The sequence below is a fragment of the Aplidium turbinatum genome, chromosome 2 (assembly GCF_918807975.1).
Source record: "Aplidium turbinatum chromosome 2, kaAplTurb1.1, whole genome shotgun sequence".
NCBI lineage: Eukaryota > Metazoa > Chordata > Ascidiacea > Aplousobranchia > Polyclinidae > Aplidium > Aplidium turbinatum.
In genome coordinates this window covers 55,832,932-55,849,786 of record NC_137473.1, presented here as the reverse complement: position 1 = coordinate 55,849,786, position 16,855 = coordinate 55,832,932, and the positions used below count along the sequence as shown (strand labels likewise).

At 42.7% G+C, this 16,855-nt stretch overlaps 1 protein-coding gene across 1 annotated transcript in view; it reads left to right on the top strand.

Annotated features, from left to right (window-relative positions):
- Positions 1-16,855, top strand: part of LOC145764456 (uncharacterized) — a 38,088-nt gene that overhangs the window by 12,239 nt on the left and 8,994 nt on the right. Inside the window, exons 9-26 of the mRNA XM_082576069.1 lie at positions 2,631-2,727; positions 3,335-3,778; positions 3,992-4,812; positions 5,115-5,193; positions 5,559-5,655; positions 6,490-6,606; positions 8,390-8,511; positions 8,800-8,902; positions 10,084-10,260; positions 12,576-12,679; positions 12,896-13,038; positions 13,272-13,333; positions 13,857-13,995; positions 14,207-14,315; positions 14,792-14,925; positions 15,161-15,340; positions 15,596-15,825; positions 16,195-16,375. Coding sequence (XP_082432195.1) covers positions 2,631-2,727; positions 3,335-3,778; positions 3,992-4,812; positions 5,115-5,193; positions 5,559-5,655; positions 6,490-6,606; positions 8,390-8,511; positions 8,800-8,902; positions 10,084-10,260; positions 12,576-12,679; positions 12,896-13,038; positions 13,272-13,333; positions 13,857-13,995; positions 14,207-14,315; positions 14,792-14,925; positions 15,161-15,340; positions 15,596-15,825; positions 16,195-16,375 — 3,339 coding nt within the window. The remainder of the gene's footprint in view (positions 1-2,630; positions 2,728-3,334; positions 3,779-3,991; positions 4,813-5,114; positions 5,194-5,558; positions 5,656-6,489; positions 6,607-8,389; positions 8,512-8,799; positions 8,903-10,083; positions 10,261-12,575; positions 12,680-12,895; positions 13,039-13,271; positions 13,334-13,856; positions 13,996-14,206; positions 14,316-14,791; positions 14,926-15,160; positions 15,341-15,595; positions 15,826-16,194; positions 16,376-16,855) is intronic.

The window sequence follows — 16,855 nt, the reverse complement described above, 5'->3', positions numbered from 1 at the left end:
CACAAAAGCTTTACGCGGGCCGCATGCGGCCCGTGTGCCAGGGTTTGGACCATCCTGGACTAGATGACCACTTAGTCTATAGTCTTTTGCTGTCATCCTGATTGTGCTATAATGCAACCTACGATTCACAATGTAGTATTATGAGTGTTTTATTGACTCATTGTAGGCTATATGGCTCTGTTGAAACAAATAATTTAATTGATCATCGCTCCAAACATTTCAAAGTTTAAATCGGGCTATACATGAATCGGTGGCATTTAATAAGCTATACAGCAACAGGCCTTAAAGGCACACTAAATAAAATTTTCAAACGGGAATTAAGCATTAAAATGCGTAAACTGAACATTCAAGAATACATTTCAAAAAAATTTACCAAAAAAATTTGTTTTCAATGGCGCTGGCAAGGCCCAAAGTCCAATGTTTCATTTATTTTCTTTTTTTTTCATAATGACCAAAAAGTGCAAACACAGCTCGAGAATACGTCACAAAAGACAGCAATAACAAATGCCACGTTACAACATCTGATGTCTTAACATCAGATCTGATGTTTTGAGCAAACTGTCTGATGTTTTGACGTTGAAATCTGATGTTTTGATGTACATACATACATAGCCTACAGTTAAATCGCCGGCAGTAACAACTGTTGCGTGATTAGCTGATTGCTCATCTTTTATTACGTAGACTGTACAGTCGCACGCTTCGCTGCTCAGGCCCATTCTGGTTTTGAAAGCTCTGACAAAAGTACGCGCGGAATGCTGATCAGACCGCAATGGGGCAAAATTTTATTGAAAATCGTTTTATGGTAGCAAGTTAAAAACACAAAGAACGTGGAAAATCGCCAAGTCAGGTTTTTCCTTTAGTACCCATTTAATATATCGTGCAAAGTTTGCATTTGAAGGCTGACTTGTTAGCCGCTGGTCTTGAGTTGTAGTTGACGAACAATCGAACATAGTCTTTGACTATATTTTATGTAGGCCTATTTCATGAAAGTTAAAACCAAAGTTTTCTAGTGAATGAAGCACTTAGCCTATTTTTGGTCTGGTTTTTCATTTTACGTTTTGAAGAAATATAAAGTAACTTAAGGCTACATGTAGGCCAACCGGTAGTCAAAACGCCATCAACCTTCAGTGAGTAGGCTATCACAGTCTCACACGCGGGGGAGGCTTTAGCTTTTACGAAAGTGTTGAACACTTTGAGATTCCAATAAATTTCCGTTGGACTCCCATCCAAAACACGTGGCACGAAACTTAAAAGTCTAGAATTATGGTTTCGTGGTGAGAATATTTATCCCTGGGATTCATCTTTCGCACACTTGCAGAGGGTTTAATCTACTGACCAAGTGAAGTTTCAGTCCATTTACAAGTTTTTCCAAAAGAATTTCGAAAAAGCACACCCACTTACAATAGCAGTAACTTTTGGACTGCTTCTGCGGCGTTGCAGTCTGGAAGTTACTGTTAGTCCAAAAGTTACCAGCGGTGCCAGGCGTTTTCACGATCGATAGAAAAGCGAAAATTGTTTTAACTAAGTGTAATGAATTCATTGCTCTCAAACTAATGCAAGCTTTTCAGTTAACATTACAAAATACTTATAATTATTAGTCTGACCTTTTGAGAGGTTAAAAATTTAATTATTTTTTAAAACAAAATTAAATAAAATTTAAATGAAATATTTGGCAACTCTTGTAACTATTGGCATGCAGTAACTCTTGGACTGCTACACCGGGGTCGAGTCAATCTTACTCTGGCAGCTCATCTGTAGTCAAACCAAGTATTGGAGTTCCGTGGCCTTGTTTGTCCGACAGATTCTTCTGCTCGCAAGCCTTCACTCGACAACAACGTATCGACCCAGGTCGTGAAGGGTTGTTTACATTGATTCCTTTGATACGTCTGCAGACGTTGAATCAATGTAAAAAAACGACTGATTTGCTTTCTGGATTTGTTGAAGGCGGCCACTGAAAAGGTTAAACTCCGATTGATATTCACTTTCAGAAGTTGAACATGTTATTAGTCCTCCGATCTTGAACTTCTGAAAGTGAATTCAATCTTCTCAGACCCCCTCCCCGACTGACGTTTGAACTGAATTGCCAACATCTCTCGAAAATTTAGCATAAGATTCAGCGCAAAGTTGTAAAGAAATCGTTTTTTGATATTGCATTGCACAGTGACTGTATACTTGAACGCACGTGATAATGTTGATAAGGCGCAAGCGTCACTTATAAAATACAAAACACGCTTCTCCCACTCCGTGCATGTTGACAGTGAACAGAAATCCAAACAATAAATAAGCGGTCTAGTGATTTGGAAAAGTCATTTAATCAACAACAAATAAACAAGGCTTAAGTAATGGAAACAACAATTCGAAGTGGGGCTACAACACTGGCCCAGTGGCCCAGTTACATGTGTCTGTGGCACTAAGCCCCAAACAGCGGACCATCTTCTTGTGTGCCTCCAGTTTACCACCCAGTCCAGCAAGTAGGATCTTTCTATGTACAACTCCGTCGCAATGTGTTGATCTGTGGTGTATCAACCAAATTTAGAAGACTCGATAGAAGATTTTCTTGTGTGGGTTGATGTCAGATTGCTGCAGAAGAGATGGTGTGATATGAAAATTAATTTTTCAATCTTCCTCAGATCCACCCAGTTGATTGTTCATTGGATCCACCACCACAGGAACAAAGTGATGATCCCCCTGCTACCCATCCCCCAACCACCTACCCCCCTCCGAGTGGTGAGTTCAGTGTGTTCATTAAATTGTTATAATTTATGAACTTAACCACATTTGCACATTCAGTAACCTTGCGGCCATGACCGGCAGGAAATCTTCTTTTCACTTCCACGGTTCCATCGCTATGTCAGCTGAGTGGTGAGAACGCCTGAGCGTCGTTGGAAAAGCGATGCCGCTTCAGAGCACGCAACTGTGTCAGGGTGTGTTTTGACAAGAGTCGCGCTTGAAGAAGGAGCCAAAACCTCTCTTCTTGCTTTCACATTCTAACTTGAACTACCGTGTACTGTATAAGCCTGGATAGGACAAAAAGTGCACATAATGATTTGCATGCACCTGAAGCCTTGTCGTAAACTGGCTGTGTGTAACTATCCTTTTGTGTAAGGGCTTATTCAGTAGTTGGGCCACGATTTCCATTGAGGAAAAGTCAAAATCCTTTGATACATAGCTGGCACTCTGAAAAGTCATGTCAGATCTGTGCTTACTTTGTTGGCAGTAGGCGGCTACAGGCGAATATTAAACCACTTCCAGTTAATGTGTGTTGGAAACTCCTTGATCTTTGTGATGTACTTCGCTTGTTTTCCGAGATATTAATCAGATCTTTCGTTTTCAGCTTCAATAGCGCCACCGTTGCCACACCAACCGGCTAACTCTGGAAGTGAATCTTTGTTAATTGCCTCTACAAATGATCTCTCGTGCCCTCACACGGCTGCCCATGCCCTGCACGTTCTGCCGGTGGAATCACCCGCGAGCAGCTCTCCTTCCCATACAGCAACCAACTCATCACAGCCCGAGGAACCCGACCAGCAATCGCAGTTGGACGTGACATCTAAGGCATTTCTAGACGAGCATCCAACTCCTGCGCATGCGCACGAGCCTGCCGAGGCCCAGGAGCCTGACCCCACTGGCCTCGCTAGCAATGTCGCCCCTTATTCTGATAAGCCTCCCCCGGAGTCTTCAGCGGGCGTTTCCTTTCATCATTCAGCAGATGTCCACCCACCATCGTCGGCCTACATCGCACCTTGTACTGATGAGGCCAACAACAATGCTATTCTAGGTAAGGAAGTTCATGCTATTTCCGTCAACCAACTTTAGCTTTAACAAATTAGTAAAACTATTTAGATAAGGTCACTGATAGTCTGCTACATTTAAAAGAATCTGAATCTTTTCAGTTTTCTGTTTGTAATGATTTAGTTGCAAGTTTGAATCTGTTCTGGTGTTATTGTTTAAAAACCGCTTGCTATCCAGTGATCCCATGTTTACTTTCCAGACACGCACACCATGCATTCGTCCTATGTCAGCATGCAATCCCACCAGAACCCCACTTCTGCTTTGGGTCCCGCCCCATCTGCTGCTAATATTTCCGTCCCTCTTTCTGCGCTTCCCTCAGGCAACGCCGCCCTTCCACTACAGAAAGAACAGCTGCCCCACCACCCACTGCGCAGTCAGATGATGGCGCCAGAGACTAGCCGACTTGCTGCGGCCTCAAGTAATCCTGAGCCCCACCCAGTGGCCCCCCCTCAACAACCAGACACGGGGAAGGAGCGACAGGACTTCAACACCATGCACGCCAATTTACCTGTCAATCAAGCTACGCCCCCCTTACAACCCAATCAAAGTCAACGTATACCAAGCAGCGAAGCTCCGCCCTCCGTTTCAACCAATGAGGATGCAGCATCAAGCAATTGCGCTGACCAAGTCTTGCAGAGTAAAGAAAATTATTTGAACCCAACAACTAATAACCCTGTCCCATCTTCCAGTCATGTAGCCCCAATTCACCCACAATCTCAGGCCTCGCATAACTCCCTCCAACCTGCAACTTCAAATGACAAACCACAGATTCAAGATCCTTATGATTCCCGCCCGACGCAGGCTTTGAACGACCCCTTCCAACCTCAAGCCCCCCATGACCTTTCTAAAATCCAGGGACCTTACGACCCTCGTCAAGCTCAGGCCCCACACAATCCCCGACAAATCCAGAACTCATATGACCCCAGCCAAAACCGTCGTCCAAACCAGCCCAACTATGACCCCCGCCAGACCCAGCCCCCCTATAACGACGGAAAACCTCGAGGCAACCCTCCGCCACAGGTTTGTTGATTTGGCATTGCTCTTGGTCTCAAGTGCCTAGTTACTTTGTTAGAGAAAAACAAAGCAAACTCTCTACCAAAGCTTTACTTTGTTAGCCCCTGCATTTTTAGAAAGTTTATTTGAATTAGAAGAACCTTTCTGAAAACTGCCGAGAAATAAATGGGCGCATTTTTTCAAGCGGTCCATTAATGTTTTCTTGTAGGATCGATTGCGCTTTGGTATTTGAGAGTATGTTTGGTGTAACTTCTAAGGAGTCTTTCTATCACATCAAGAATTGCTAACGATCAAGCATTCTCCCCCAGGTCCCCAACAATCCCCCACACGAACCCCAAACATCGAGTTATTATCAACCTCATGCTGCTGAAAGGGGCGCCCCACAAGGTAATGTCATATATTGCTCGTGAAGCTCGTTGCTTCGGTCACAAGCACAATCGATGATTTTCTATTCTTGTGTCTCCCTGCTTTGTGACGCACAAAGTCACTCGATAAAACTGACTATGTTGTATTTGTGACGTCAAAGTTATTCAAATCTAGTTTGTAGATTTAGAGGAATTTTAACGTTTCCAGAGTCTCAAATAAAAAACTTGGCTTCTGAGTGGAATATTTTGATTGGATTCCACTGTCTTTAACGGTTGCATTCGGCCAACGTCGCACCGACGCTCACTTAGATGAACAATAGCCGCAGTCGCCACAACGCGTGTTTATTGTCGCTGGCGTTGTTGTCATTTTCATGTTTGTTTTGACAGATGCACCCCCCCAAAGTAGCCATGACAACACACAGCCCCCCTACCAGCAGCAACCATCAGCTCAGTACCAGTGGGACAGAAGATACGATGACAGCCGGTAAGTCTATCAAAGGAAGTTTTTGAAAAAAATGATGTGGTTTTTATCTTCAACAAACGGTTTTACAACGCTTGGCGATGTAGTGGTTTTGTAATTTGTAGTAAAATTAGATGAACTTCATCACAGAGTTGCATACCTGAAGAATTTGTTGCACAAGATATTCAACAGAGCTCTTGCTCACCGAATGATGCGCTGCTGCTCATTTAATTCAAAAGTAGAATTCTAATTGGAAATACCGACATCTTCACATCAATCTTAGCTCTCAACATATTTATTGATGAAAGAGCGATTTCATTGTTGCAATTGTTGCTTCGTTCTTCAGCTAGGACGTGCATGACGTGTTTGTTGGGAATGAAACAAAATGTTAATATTAGGATTGCAATAAATTGTGGATCATTTGCTTGCATATGTTTCAAATGCATCTTCATTTGTGTACATCTGTTTTACTATAGGCTAGTGTGTGTGCATGACTATAACAATTAAACTCTTTAATTTTGCTAACTGTCTTGGACGTTGCAGTACCTTTGTAGTGCTTGCTTAGAGGGGTTGTCATTTGTAGAGACAGGGATGGCCAACAACCGTGCTCATGTTTTCGTGTTTGTTTCAACTTCACAGAGTTTAACACCCCGCGCTCTGCTTGTGGAGCAGGAAAGCTTTCAAAACATTAAAAAAGTGAACATATTGGTCTTTTACTTGTAAATATCATTTTACTAACCATTCTATAAGAGCAACTCGGTGTTTCATAAGCATAGTGCCTGGCCCTGTATGCGTCGTCTGGCCACCCCTCGCTGTAGTTGTAGCTACGTCACTAACACATCAATCATCATCCAATAGCAGCTCTTCCCGCCCTCATTCACGCATGAGTGCCGCTGCCGCCGATCCGTACCAACCTTCCTATCCTGCGTCAGAGCGATCCGAGCGCGGAGACTATTACTCACAAGGATATTATAAGTTAGTCATAATCTCAGCGATTCATCTGCATTGTAATTGCCTTCTGTATTTTGCACGAGTAAGAATGAACCTTGTAATTCCTTGGTAGTTTTATATGGCGAGGTATGTGATTTGAAGGGTAAAGCCAGTTGGTGCATTGGGAGTAGTCTTATAGTGTACTAACTTGCTTTATTTTGTGAAGAAAGGGGCGTTCTTCCCGGCTATCAGCACAAGGCTGAGCACTCACTAGTACAGCGAGCAGCTGCGATTCGCCAACCATAACGGTGTAGCTTCCACGCTAAGCCATTCAGACCATCCAATCAACAATATGTTTCTCGGCAGCCGATTTGTAGCAAGAATTGACAGCGATAGACACGTGTTTCGCCCATGAGGCTGGGCTCATCAGTATCGCACCGTATTCTGCCACAAATTTATTCGACCACCGCTTTACCAGTCAGTTTAACTCTTATCTTTGTGGAAACAAAGAAAGAGCCAACAAAACCAGCAGGCGCCAGGGCAGAGGACATTGTGAAGAAAGGGGCGTTCTTCCCGGCTATCAGCACAAGGCTGAGCACTCACTAGTACAGCGAGCAGCTGCGATTCGCCAACCATAACGGTGTAGCTTCCACGCTAAGCCATTCAGACCATCCAATCAACAATATGTTTCTCGGCAGCCGATTTGTAGCAAGAATTGACAGCGATAGACACGTGTTTCGCCCATGAGGCTGGGCTCATCAGTATCGCACCGTATTCTGCCACAAATTTATTCGACCACCGCTTTACCAGTCAGTTTAACTCTTATCTTTGTGGAAACAAAGAAAGAGTTAAACTGACTGGTAAAGCGGTGGTCGAATAAATTTGTGGCAGAATACGGTGCGATACTGATGAGCCCAGCCTCATGGGCGAAACACGTGTCTATCGCTGTCAATTCTTGCTACAAATCGGCTGCCGAGAAACATATTGTTGATTGGATGGTCTGAATGGCTTAGCGTGGAAGCTACACCGTTATGGTTGGCGAATCGCAGCTGCTCGCTGTACTAGTGAGTGCTCAGCCTTGTGCTGATAGCCGGGAAGAACGCCCCTTTCTTCACAATGTCCTCTGCCCTGGCGCCTGCTGGTTTTGTTGGCTCTTTCTTTGTTTCCACAAAGATAAGAGTTAAACTGACTGGTAAAGCGGTGGTCGAATAAATTTGTGGCAGAATACGGTGCGATACTGATGAGCCCAGCCTCATGGGCGAAACACGTGTCTATCGCTGTCAATTCTTGCTACAAATCGGCTGCCGAGAAACATATTGCTTTATTTTGTAGCCTAAAGCTAAACTGATAAAGCTTTGGTAGAGAGTTCGCTTTGTTGAACCATAGACAGACAAAGAGTAACTTCAAAGGGTTTAAAATAATGCATTGAAAATGAAAATTATATGAAAATTATAAGATAAATCTCACTATGCACTATAGCAGATTACATTATGTTAATCCCGTTGAAGTTACTTTGTTTTGTCTGTTTAAGCTAAACTATTGCAATGTGAGTAAACTCGTTGTAGTGCATCCAACTCATTTGCTCTTTAACTAAGCTACCGCTGTCTTACTTGGCATATTTGGTGCAGAACTCGCCTCAGTGTTTTCCTCAACCTGACACTAACATCAAGCATTGAATTTCTAACTTCTATTATAACCAGTAAAAGTCGCTTTTGGTCAGTTGAAGCTGACTTGGTTTGGGTGATTGCTGGAAACTGTTTAACGAACTAAGCTTGGCCAACTGCTTCGCTTTTAACCGAGCACATTTCAAACGTGCATTCCACCTTAGGCAAGGCTACCAGCACGACCGCTACAACCCTCGTTACACCCAGCGATGGCCGGACCAGCGCCAATACGACGGCTACTATAGAGACTACGACTATGGCTACTCACAACGCAGATACGGACCAGGTGAGGTATAGCGTTGGAAGCGCTAATTGTTGATAACAATTGTATTGAACTTTATTTGAGCTCCCAGTACGATTGAGTCGCAGCTTCTTGCCATAGCTCCTGTGTGACGTACGATGACGATGATTTCAATGTTGTAATAGGAAATTCATTTACAAGTGACAAGTCGTAGCTGAAAGGAGATGAACAAAGCAAGGATTTCACTTTGAAGAACCTACCAACTGTTGTTGTTGTTACGTATATTCAACGTTTTCATTGCTGTTAACAAGTTTATGACGCATCTGGTTGCAGAGTATGAAGGCTACAGACCTCACGATTACTATTACGCGAAAGGTCACTACGGAAAGCAGAATGCCCGGTACGACGCCTACGACAGATATTCTGGGAAGTACAGGTAAGCGAGCACTCAATTAGTATCAAATGATAGAAACTATATTTCAATGCCATGCGATCTGAATTGAATTTAACCACTTGTTCCACGAAAATGAGAGGAGACTTCCAAGTTTTGAATATGAAAGTTTTGGAGATGGCGGCCCATACCATGGCGGACAGTTTTTGACGGTGGTGAACTGTTTTCACAGAATCTTTAATATCTGCTGAAGACTTTGCATAAATTCAGTATTGAACTGAGCTTCAATATTGTGAAGAGTTTTTTTGTTTGAAAAAACGATCTCTCGCCATGCCTACCTTCAGTTCTCTGAGAAGAATCTGAGTCTCTTTTGGTTTTGGAGAGGTGTAAGGAACTGCCGTTTTTTTCATCTTGTAAGGAGACAACTGAAGATTGTTTTCCACAATGGTTTTCATTGAAGTGTTGCTCACATTCATGTCTTTGACCATTTGACGGATGGATCTGTTTGGGTTTCCCCTAACCCTTTCTCGAACAGCCTTCCACTTTCTTTGTTCGAGCAGTACGAGGTCTACCACTCCGAGGACGATCTTCAGATGCACCAAGTTCTTTAAATCTATTCTCAACATGGTAAACGGTGGATTTGGCAACTTTTTGGACCTTAATGATTTCAGAGTTGGTTTTCCCCACACGATAGAGCTGGTTAATGGCTTGTTTTTGACTCATTTTAGACCTTACAATTAGACCTGAATTTTAGAGGGTTTAACAAGATGTTTAGCATATTAAAAGGCCTATTAGTGACATTCAACAATAAATACTATTATTACTACAAAAAGTGCTCAATGCCAAGCAAAAAAGTAATTACATCAAAGATAAGGACTTTCTAATGATCCTCCCTTTAGGGTGAAACTGGCTGTAGTGGTATTAGAGAGCAGCAACTATATTTGATCTAATTGGCATTCGATATGTTAATCATAAAATGAAAAAAAGTCCAAGGACTTTCTGTTCACCCTTTAAAGTTACGTTTACACAATGATGCCATCTAATGTGCTGGCATATGTAAAATCGGCTTCGGGTTGCGAATCGAAGAGAGCTGGTTCGATTCCAGCCTGCAGCACATGCTACGTCATAAGCGAGATTCGGGAGGACGGCCACGATTGAATGGCACGAGATGGTGGACTCAATTTCTTGTTGGAAAGTCTATGACGGTCACCAATCGTCTGTTGCAGCGGTGGACACTACGACGACTGGTCACAGCGGGACTACTATGGACGTCACAATCGAACTTACGCCGGTCATCAGCACCGTTACCATGACGACGATGACGACAGACGCAGCACGTACAGCGAACACTCGATGCACGGCGGCTACCAGCAATACCCGGGCAACGACCACTACAACAGGAGGTGGTTGACTTTCTTGTACTTTCGTTTGCTTCGATGAGTCGCTTAATGTTATTTTGTCACTTATTCATTTGATTCAATTTGTACTCGAACACGTGGCACTTTTTTTTTATGATCAGGTTTTATCTTGCGGCTATTATCGCGACTACAAACAGTACAGTGCGGTCACAGAGGCAACAACAAACGATATTGTTACGGACGCCAAGTTCAAAAATGCACTTTCCGGTTTGGAAAAAATTGTAAATTCATAAAAATTTGTCTCGTTTTGAAATCGCTCCAAGAACTATCATAGTTTCCAACAAACACATGTAGTCCCTCCTTTATGTAGGAAAATTGCGATATAGGGCCCCTGCTGTCGTGAATAAAATGTAGCTCAAACGTCGTTGTTCCCTTTAAAACAATGGCAGTTAACACATTTTGCTGATTTTCAGTAGCAAGCTTGCGAAGTGTAAAGACCTTTGTTAGACTACAATGAAAAGTAGGTCCAGCAGTTTTCACACAAAATTTTGCAGCTGCGTTTTTCTCTCAGGGAAGTCGACTTACATTTTGTCTATTGTAGGATTCCTTCATTGTTACATAAATTGTTCTCAAAATTTCAATTGTTCAATAATTGTTCTCTTTAGTCTCAGCTCTTTCTCCATTCTAATCCAGCAGTGAATTAGGTTTAATTGAATCATTTCTTCCAAGTACAGAAGCAGCGAAGTTTAAATTTTTAGTTGAAGCAAACACAGATGCAAGCGAGTATCTTCTATGGTGAAAGAACCCGAGCCACAACAGTGGCGAGTTTATAAAACTGTTGAGAATGCGAGAAACGTAGTCAATGTTGTTGTATTCCCTATTGAGACAGGAGGCTCTGGTAGCCAGGAGAGCGATCCTAAAGGCGTTGGTGACTGCATGGAAGATATTTTTGAGCAAAATATAATAAAAATTCATAGATTTTACAAAACACTTTTGGGGATACCAGTAGTGTGAGAAGTCTTGTTTGCAGCTTGGATGATAACTCGTCATTTGAAAGCTTTGAAGTTTTTATTTACGAACGAATTGAGTGATCATAGTGTTAATAAAATTAATTTATATAGAAATCTAGATAAGAATAAAACTAATTTTCAGGTTGCAGGCGATGAGGTATATAAGATTTTGGGTGAGCTACACTCTCAAAATTATTGCTCTACAAAATTCGGGTGCAATAGTTGTATCCAAAGCAATGAGTAGAAACAGGTATCAAGAGATAAAGAAGCATTTCCGCTTTGCTGACAATCAAACCTAACACGGACAAGATTAGTACAATAGCACCACTATGACATGTTGAATAGAAATCTTGTTTGGAAATCATATTTCACAAACGTGTAAGCGCGGATGAATCTCTAGTGCCTTATTATAGACGGCACAGTGCGAACGTTTTTATTAGAGAAAAACTTGTTGGTTTCGGTTTCAAGATTTTGTGTCTATGTGGCAGCGATGGCTTCCGACACTAAGATTTATCAAGGAAAGGACAGAACCCACAAAATGAGCCTTCGGGATTTCGTGCAATGAACAACACGGTTGATGTTGCCACTGCAAAGTACTTCGCTGCATAAGTTGTACTTTGATAACTTTTTTAAGGTATAATTTGATGTCAGATGTGGCCGGAGATGTGTGACTGTGTGAGCAACTAGAGAAAATAGAACAGCAGGCGCCAACCAGAAGCTGATCAGCTCACAATCGGTTCATAAACAGGAGCGATTTCTTATGTGACTGTCTAGGTTGCCAAGTGGTATGGTAACTCAGTTGTCCGGTAAACCGCCCTTGTTCGCCAAAGAAAACGTGACGTAACTTCCGTTTGACACAGGATGCAACAATAAAACATCACTAAACAATTTCATGCTGTAGCAACAACAAAATATCTAAAATTTTCGAAAAACCGACGAGTGAAACTATGCGCGATAAAATAACAGTGCCTTCCCGACACAGTGGCATGCTCTTGAGCGATGTCGAAACGCTTTTTTGCCCGCGCAAATGTTTTCGGTTAGGCAATGCAGTAGACCAATGCCATATGCATAGTAGCCTCAAGCAAGCTACACATTCATAACATTAACAGTCAACCGAGTATTCCTTCAAGATTACAACAGCATTGCCGTAGTTGGGATTCGAATGCCAGAAAACTAAATGGTTAAAGTTAACCATCTCCAACATGGTGCACGATTGAGTGATAATATTTTGTGAGCATTGTAGCGTATTACAGGCTAGGAACAAAAGTACTTTTACGTTGGCGAAAGCTGCAATCTTGAAATACTAAGTCATCAAACTTTTACTAAATTTGTATCTTTGTTGATGGTCAGCCACGATATGCATCAGCCCCAGCAGAACGCGAAGGACGCGACATTTAACGAGTCCTACTACCCCAACCCATACCAGGACGACACGTGGCAGGAGCTGCCCAAAGGTAGGCGTTGTGTCAGTGTTGGTTTACGATCGAGGGATCATAGGTTAGTCCAGCCCCGACCTCATCAGTGTGACGTGAACAGTCGACTCATTGAGTCAATTGTTTGCGAACAGTGCTTTCCATCAAACTTATTGTCATCTTACAATGTTCTCTTGTTTCACGTTCCAACGTTGTTTTTAAAAATTACACAATTGATTGTTCCATCATAATGTTTAGTTCCTCCCGCGCGTCGAACCCCGGCCAAGTTCACCACCTGTCACCCCGTAGCCCGGTTTGGAGCCGGGGGTCACCTCATTATGGTGGTTCCAAGGCAATCCGTCGAAGCCCAGTCGTCCAGTGTGGAGATTCACAATGTAGAGGTTAGTGATTGAAAGGGGGTGTATTGGTACTTCCGGTTTGTGTGGGCACATTACAACCAATATCTTTGCATCTGGGTGAACCAGCGAGTGGAGAGATAGTATGTCAACAGTATGAGCTCTTGGGATTCTTCTGTTACTAGGGTGTGCAGTGTGCACTCAACATCTTGTACCTGGGTAAAGTACTTTCGAATGTATCGGGACACCATAATCCTTGCAATGTTGTTCTGTTGCAGACGCTACTCCACAAAACCAAAGAAGCTGAAGACTTGAAGGTCTTCCCCGGACCGCTGTCGAGGTGAGTTGGCATTAGCACTCGGGCGCCTGCTTGTGGCTACGATTCAGTGTTGCCAGCCAGTTGAATCTTGGAATTGCAGAACCATCCGCTCACATCCACGTTATCGAAATGCATTGTTTTGTCGTTTTTTCGTTCTTTTTGGTCCAGTTGTGCTTACATCTATTTATATTGTAAGCTAATTTTTCTTTCGATCCAGTTGTGCTGAAGAGTTCTAATGAACGAAAACCGGTTCCACGACATAAATTAAATTTTATTGAAATACTATTGTGAGTGTTAGCCTGGTCAAATGTTTTAAGGTTAAGACTTCTGAAAAAAAGCTAGGCTATTGATTTGTTTTCTTAGAGATTGCTTTCTGTTTTGAGGAAGTGTCATAGTAGTAGTACCAGATCACATTTTCCAGTTAGTTTTTCCTACTTTTGATCATTGTTTTGTCATAATGACTAATGAATTTTGTTTATTTATGCGGTGTAGTCCGCATGAACGTATCTGGACTGGGCTTGAATATTTCAGTTCTTATTTGCAGAGATGAAACCCATAAGAATGACGTGGTTCGTTTCATTACGTCACAATCTCGCAATTGTGCCGTCAACACTGACCTCATCGACCGTCAGTCGGCCGCTCTGGTCTGGGACTTTCTTGGGCTGCTTGTCCGCCAGAACGGGGTGGGTGGGCTAGAAATGTTGCTAGCTCTGTTTGTGGGTGAATTTTTTTATATATTTCTAATTGGCAATCGTTTACTGAGCCTAATTTTTAATGGTTAATTTCCATTGAAGCATTGAAAATAAAATTTGATTTTAAAACATAAGTGATATAAAAGATTCAACGTAACTAAAATATGTTATGACGCAACACTAATCCGATTGTGATCAACAGTCGGTGCTTGGTACGGACATCGCTGAGCTAATCATGAAGGATCACACTGGGGACTTCACCCTGCTCGCCTCCCCCAGTGAAGAAAACACAGAAGCATCTGCTCGTGCAGGTTAGTTGTGCCGCAGTTGGACCTTGGCACAAGATGACTGTGCCAATCGCGTGGTGCTCTTTGTGCAAAGCAGAGTTGGGTCAAATAATTGTGATTGGTCCCATTCTGATGCGGAGAAGGATTCTAGTGTTTGAATTGACACCGGGACTGAACCCACCACATCGGCGACCCACAAAATTGCAAGTGGGTCTTATAGTTTAGACCCCACTTAAAACCCGAACATCTTTTTGAAGCCCGAAAATACTGCTTTCAAAGACATCCCCAAAAAACAAAGCTCAATAAAGATCTATAGTTTTCACGTCGAATCTGGCAACCCTCCTTGTGACGTTTGTTGAAGCGTTTATTGGAAGAGTATCTTGTACATCGCGTAGGATTCGTGTTAGTTGTGTGTTTATTCAAGTGTACCATTATTGTTTTAACTATTGATCGTTTGTATGTCTTGAAATCTTGATATAAAAATCATCTTCCTCCTTCAGATGTTGGAGGTGGACAGGAAGACAGTGAGAGGATAACATCCGAACACGACGCATCGGAGTACGCACACGGCAGGGAGTCTCATGTGTGTCCTTCAGTGAGGTTTCGGGAGCTGCTCCTATACGGGAGGAAAAAGGTGGGTCGAGGAGCCAGGGATTGGTTGATGATTTTATCTTTCTGGTGGTGTGAATTATGAACATCACCCTGTAGTTGCTAGTTAGATATATTCAGCACCAATTAACTAGGAGTGGCGCCCCTCCGACTATCGCCCTTGATTCATCTCATGATTATAAACATTTCACTGCCAAAGCAATGTCTACGGTCCTTAGGGCTATGGCCTGCTGAACCTAACCGCTCTGTTGTGTGTCCAGGACGCGTTAGAGTGGGCTATGAAGTCGAACTTATGGGGCCACGCTCTCCTGCTGGCCAGCAAGACCGACACAAGGACGCACGCCACTGTGATGCTGAGGTTCGCCAACTCTCTACCCATCAACGATCCTCTGCAAACTCTCTACCAGCTCATGTCCGGAAGACAACCCGCATCCGCCACCGTGAGTATAGTCGCCTGGTGATGACGTCTTAATCACATGATGAAGACGTCATTGTTTTGTCATTCACATGATTATGTGCTGATTACGTAGCGTGTCGTCATTTATTTGTTGTCTTCTAACAATGGCAGTGAGGTTGGTGGAACCTCTGAAGGAAAATAGCGACGTCATCCATTGGTCACATAATTGTTCTTCATTTTCTTATTGTGTTTATTTTATTATCAGTTTTTCAAGTTGATCTTAAAATTAACTTTGCAGTGCGTGGCAGACGAGGGATGGGGGGACTGGAGGCCCCACCTCTCTATGATCCTGTCCAACTCTACATCCAGTATCTCCTTGGATACGAGGGTTGTCATGACGATGGGCGACACAATGATGACTCGGGGCTTGATAAACGCGGCTCACTTCTGCTACCTGATGGCTTCCAACCCTCTTGGTTACTACACGAAGAAGTCATCCAAGCTGGTCCTGCTGGGTTCCAGCCACATGTAAGAACGAGTTGAAGCTATTCGCTGCTTTCCAAAAGTTTGAACTTGGTTGCTACTTGTGAGCTAACTCTCTGTCGGATCGTCACTGTGATCTTTCATGTCCATAATTGTATAGTTTTTGCTCGTCTTGTAAACTTACAGCATCCTTGTCCTCACTTATGCATCTTTATTTAGGTCTTTCTTGCCAATTTCAATTGTTGAACTTTCTTATGCTCATTTATATATTTCCTCATATTTAACGCTTGTTCTCTTTCCATTTTTGATTGTTAGACTATCTCGTTGCATCTATTCGACTAATTCTCCTTGCGACTAATTCTCCTTGCATCTATTCTTAATAATTAACCGATTGTTGCCACCGCACCACCACAGGCGTCCTTTCAAAGAGTTCGCCACCAACGACGCGATTCAGCGCAGTGAGACTTACGAGTACGCCATCTCCCTAGCTGCGGCCACTCCACAATCATCACGCGGCCCCGTCCATCTCTCATCGCTGCAACTATACAAGTTCGTGTACGCCTGCCGGTTGCTCGACTACGGGATGGTGGCCAAGGTCAGGGGTTAAATCTATACATCGATGTTTTATAAATTATTATCACTGGTTGAATGAATACCTATTTTTACTTTCGGTTAAATTTTAACTCCAACTGCAAAAGATGGCGGTTTCAACCACAATCATGCTGTTGCGATTTGATTGTTATTATCATTCTCCTTGTTCAATATTCAATATAGCCAACAGTGCATCGATTAGTATTGTTTTGTAGAACATTAAATATATGTCTTCTCCACCTCGCAGATGCAGTCGCAACCGTCGCACGAAAAACGATATTTTTGCTTGCCGTGATTGTTTCTAAAAGCTGGCTATAAAGTAACGAATAAATCAATATAGATATGAACATGATGGTTGAGTTCTTTTACGAAATAAAGTATTGAGGGCAATACGTCATAATCGCGACGCTTATTCGGGTAATGACCCGAAAATGGTTAAAAAGCACTGATCTTGTCTCTCCGAGTGTTCGTTGTGGTTTATTAT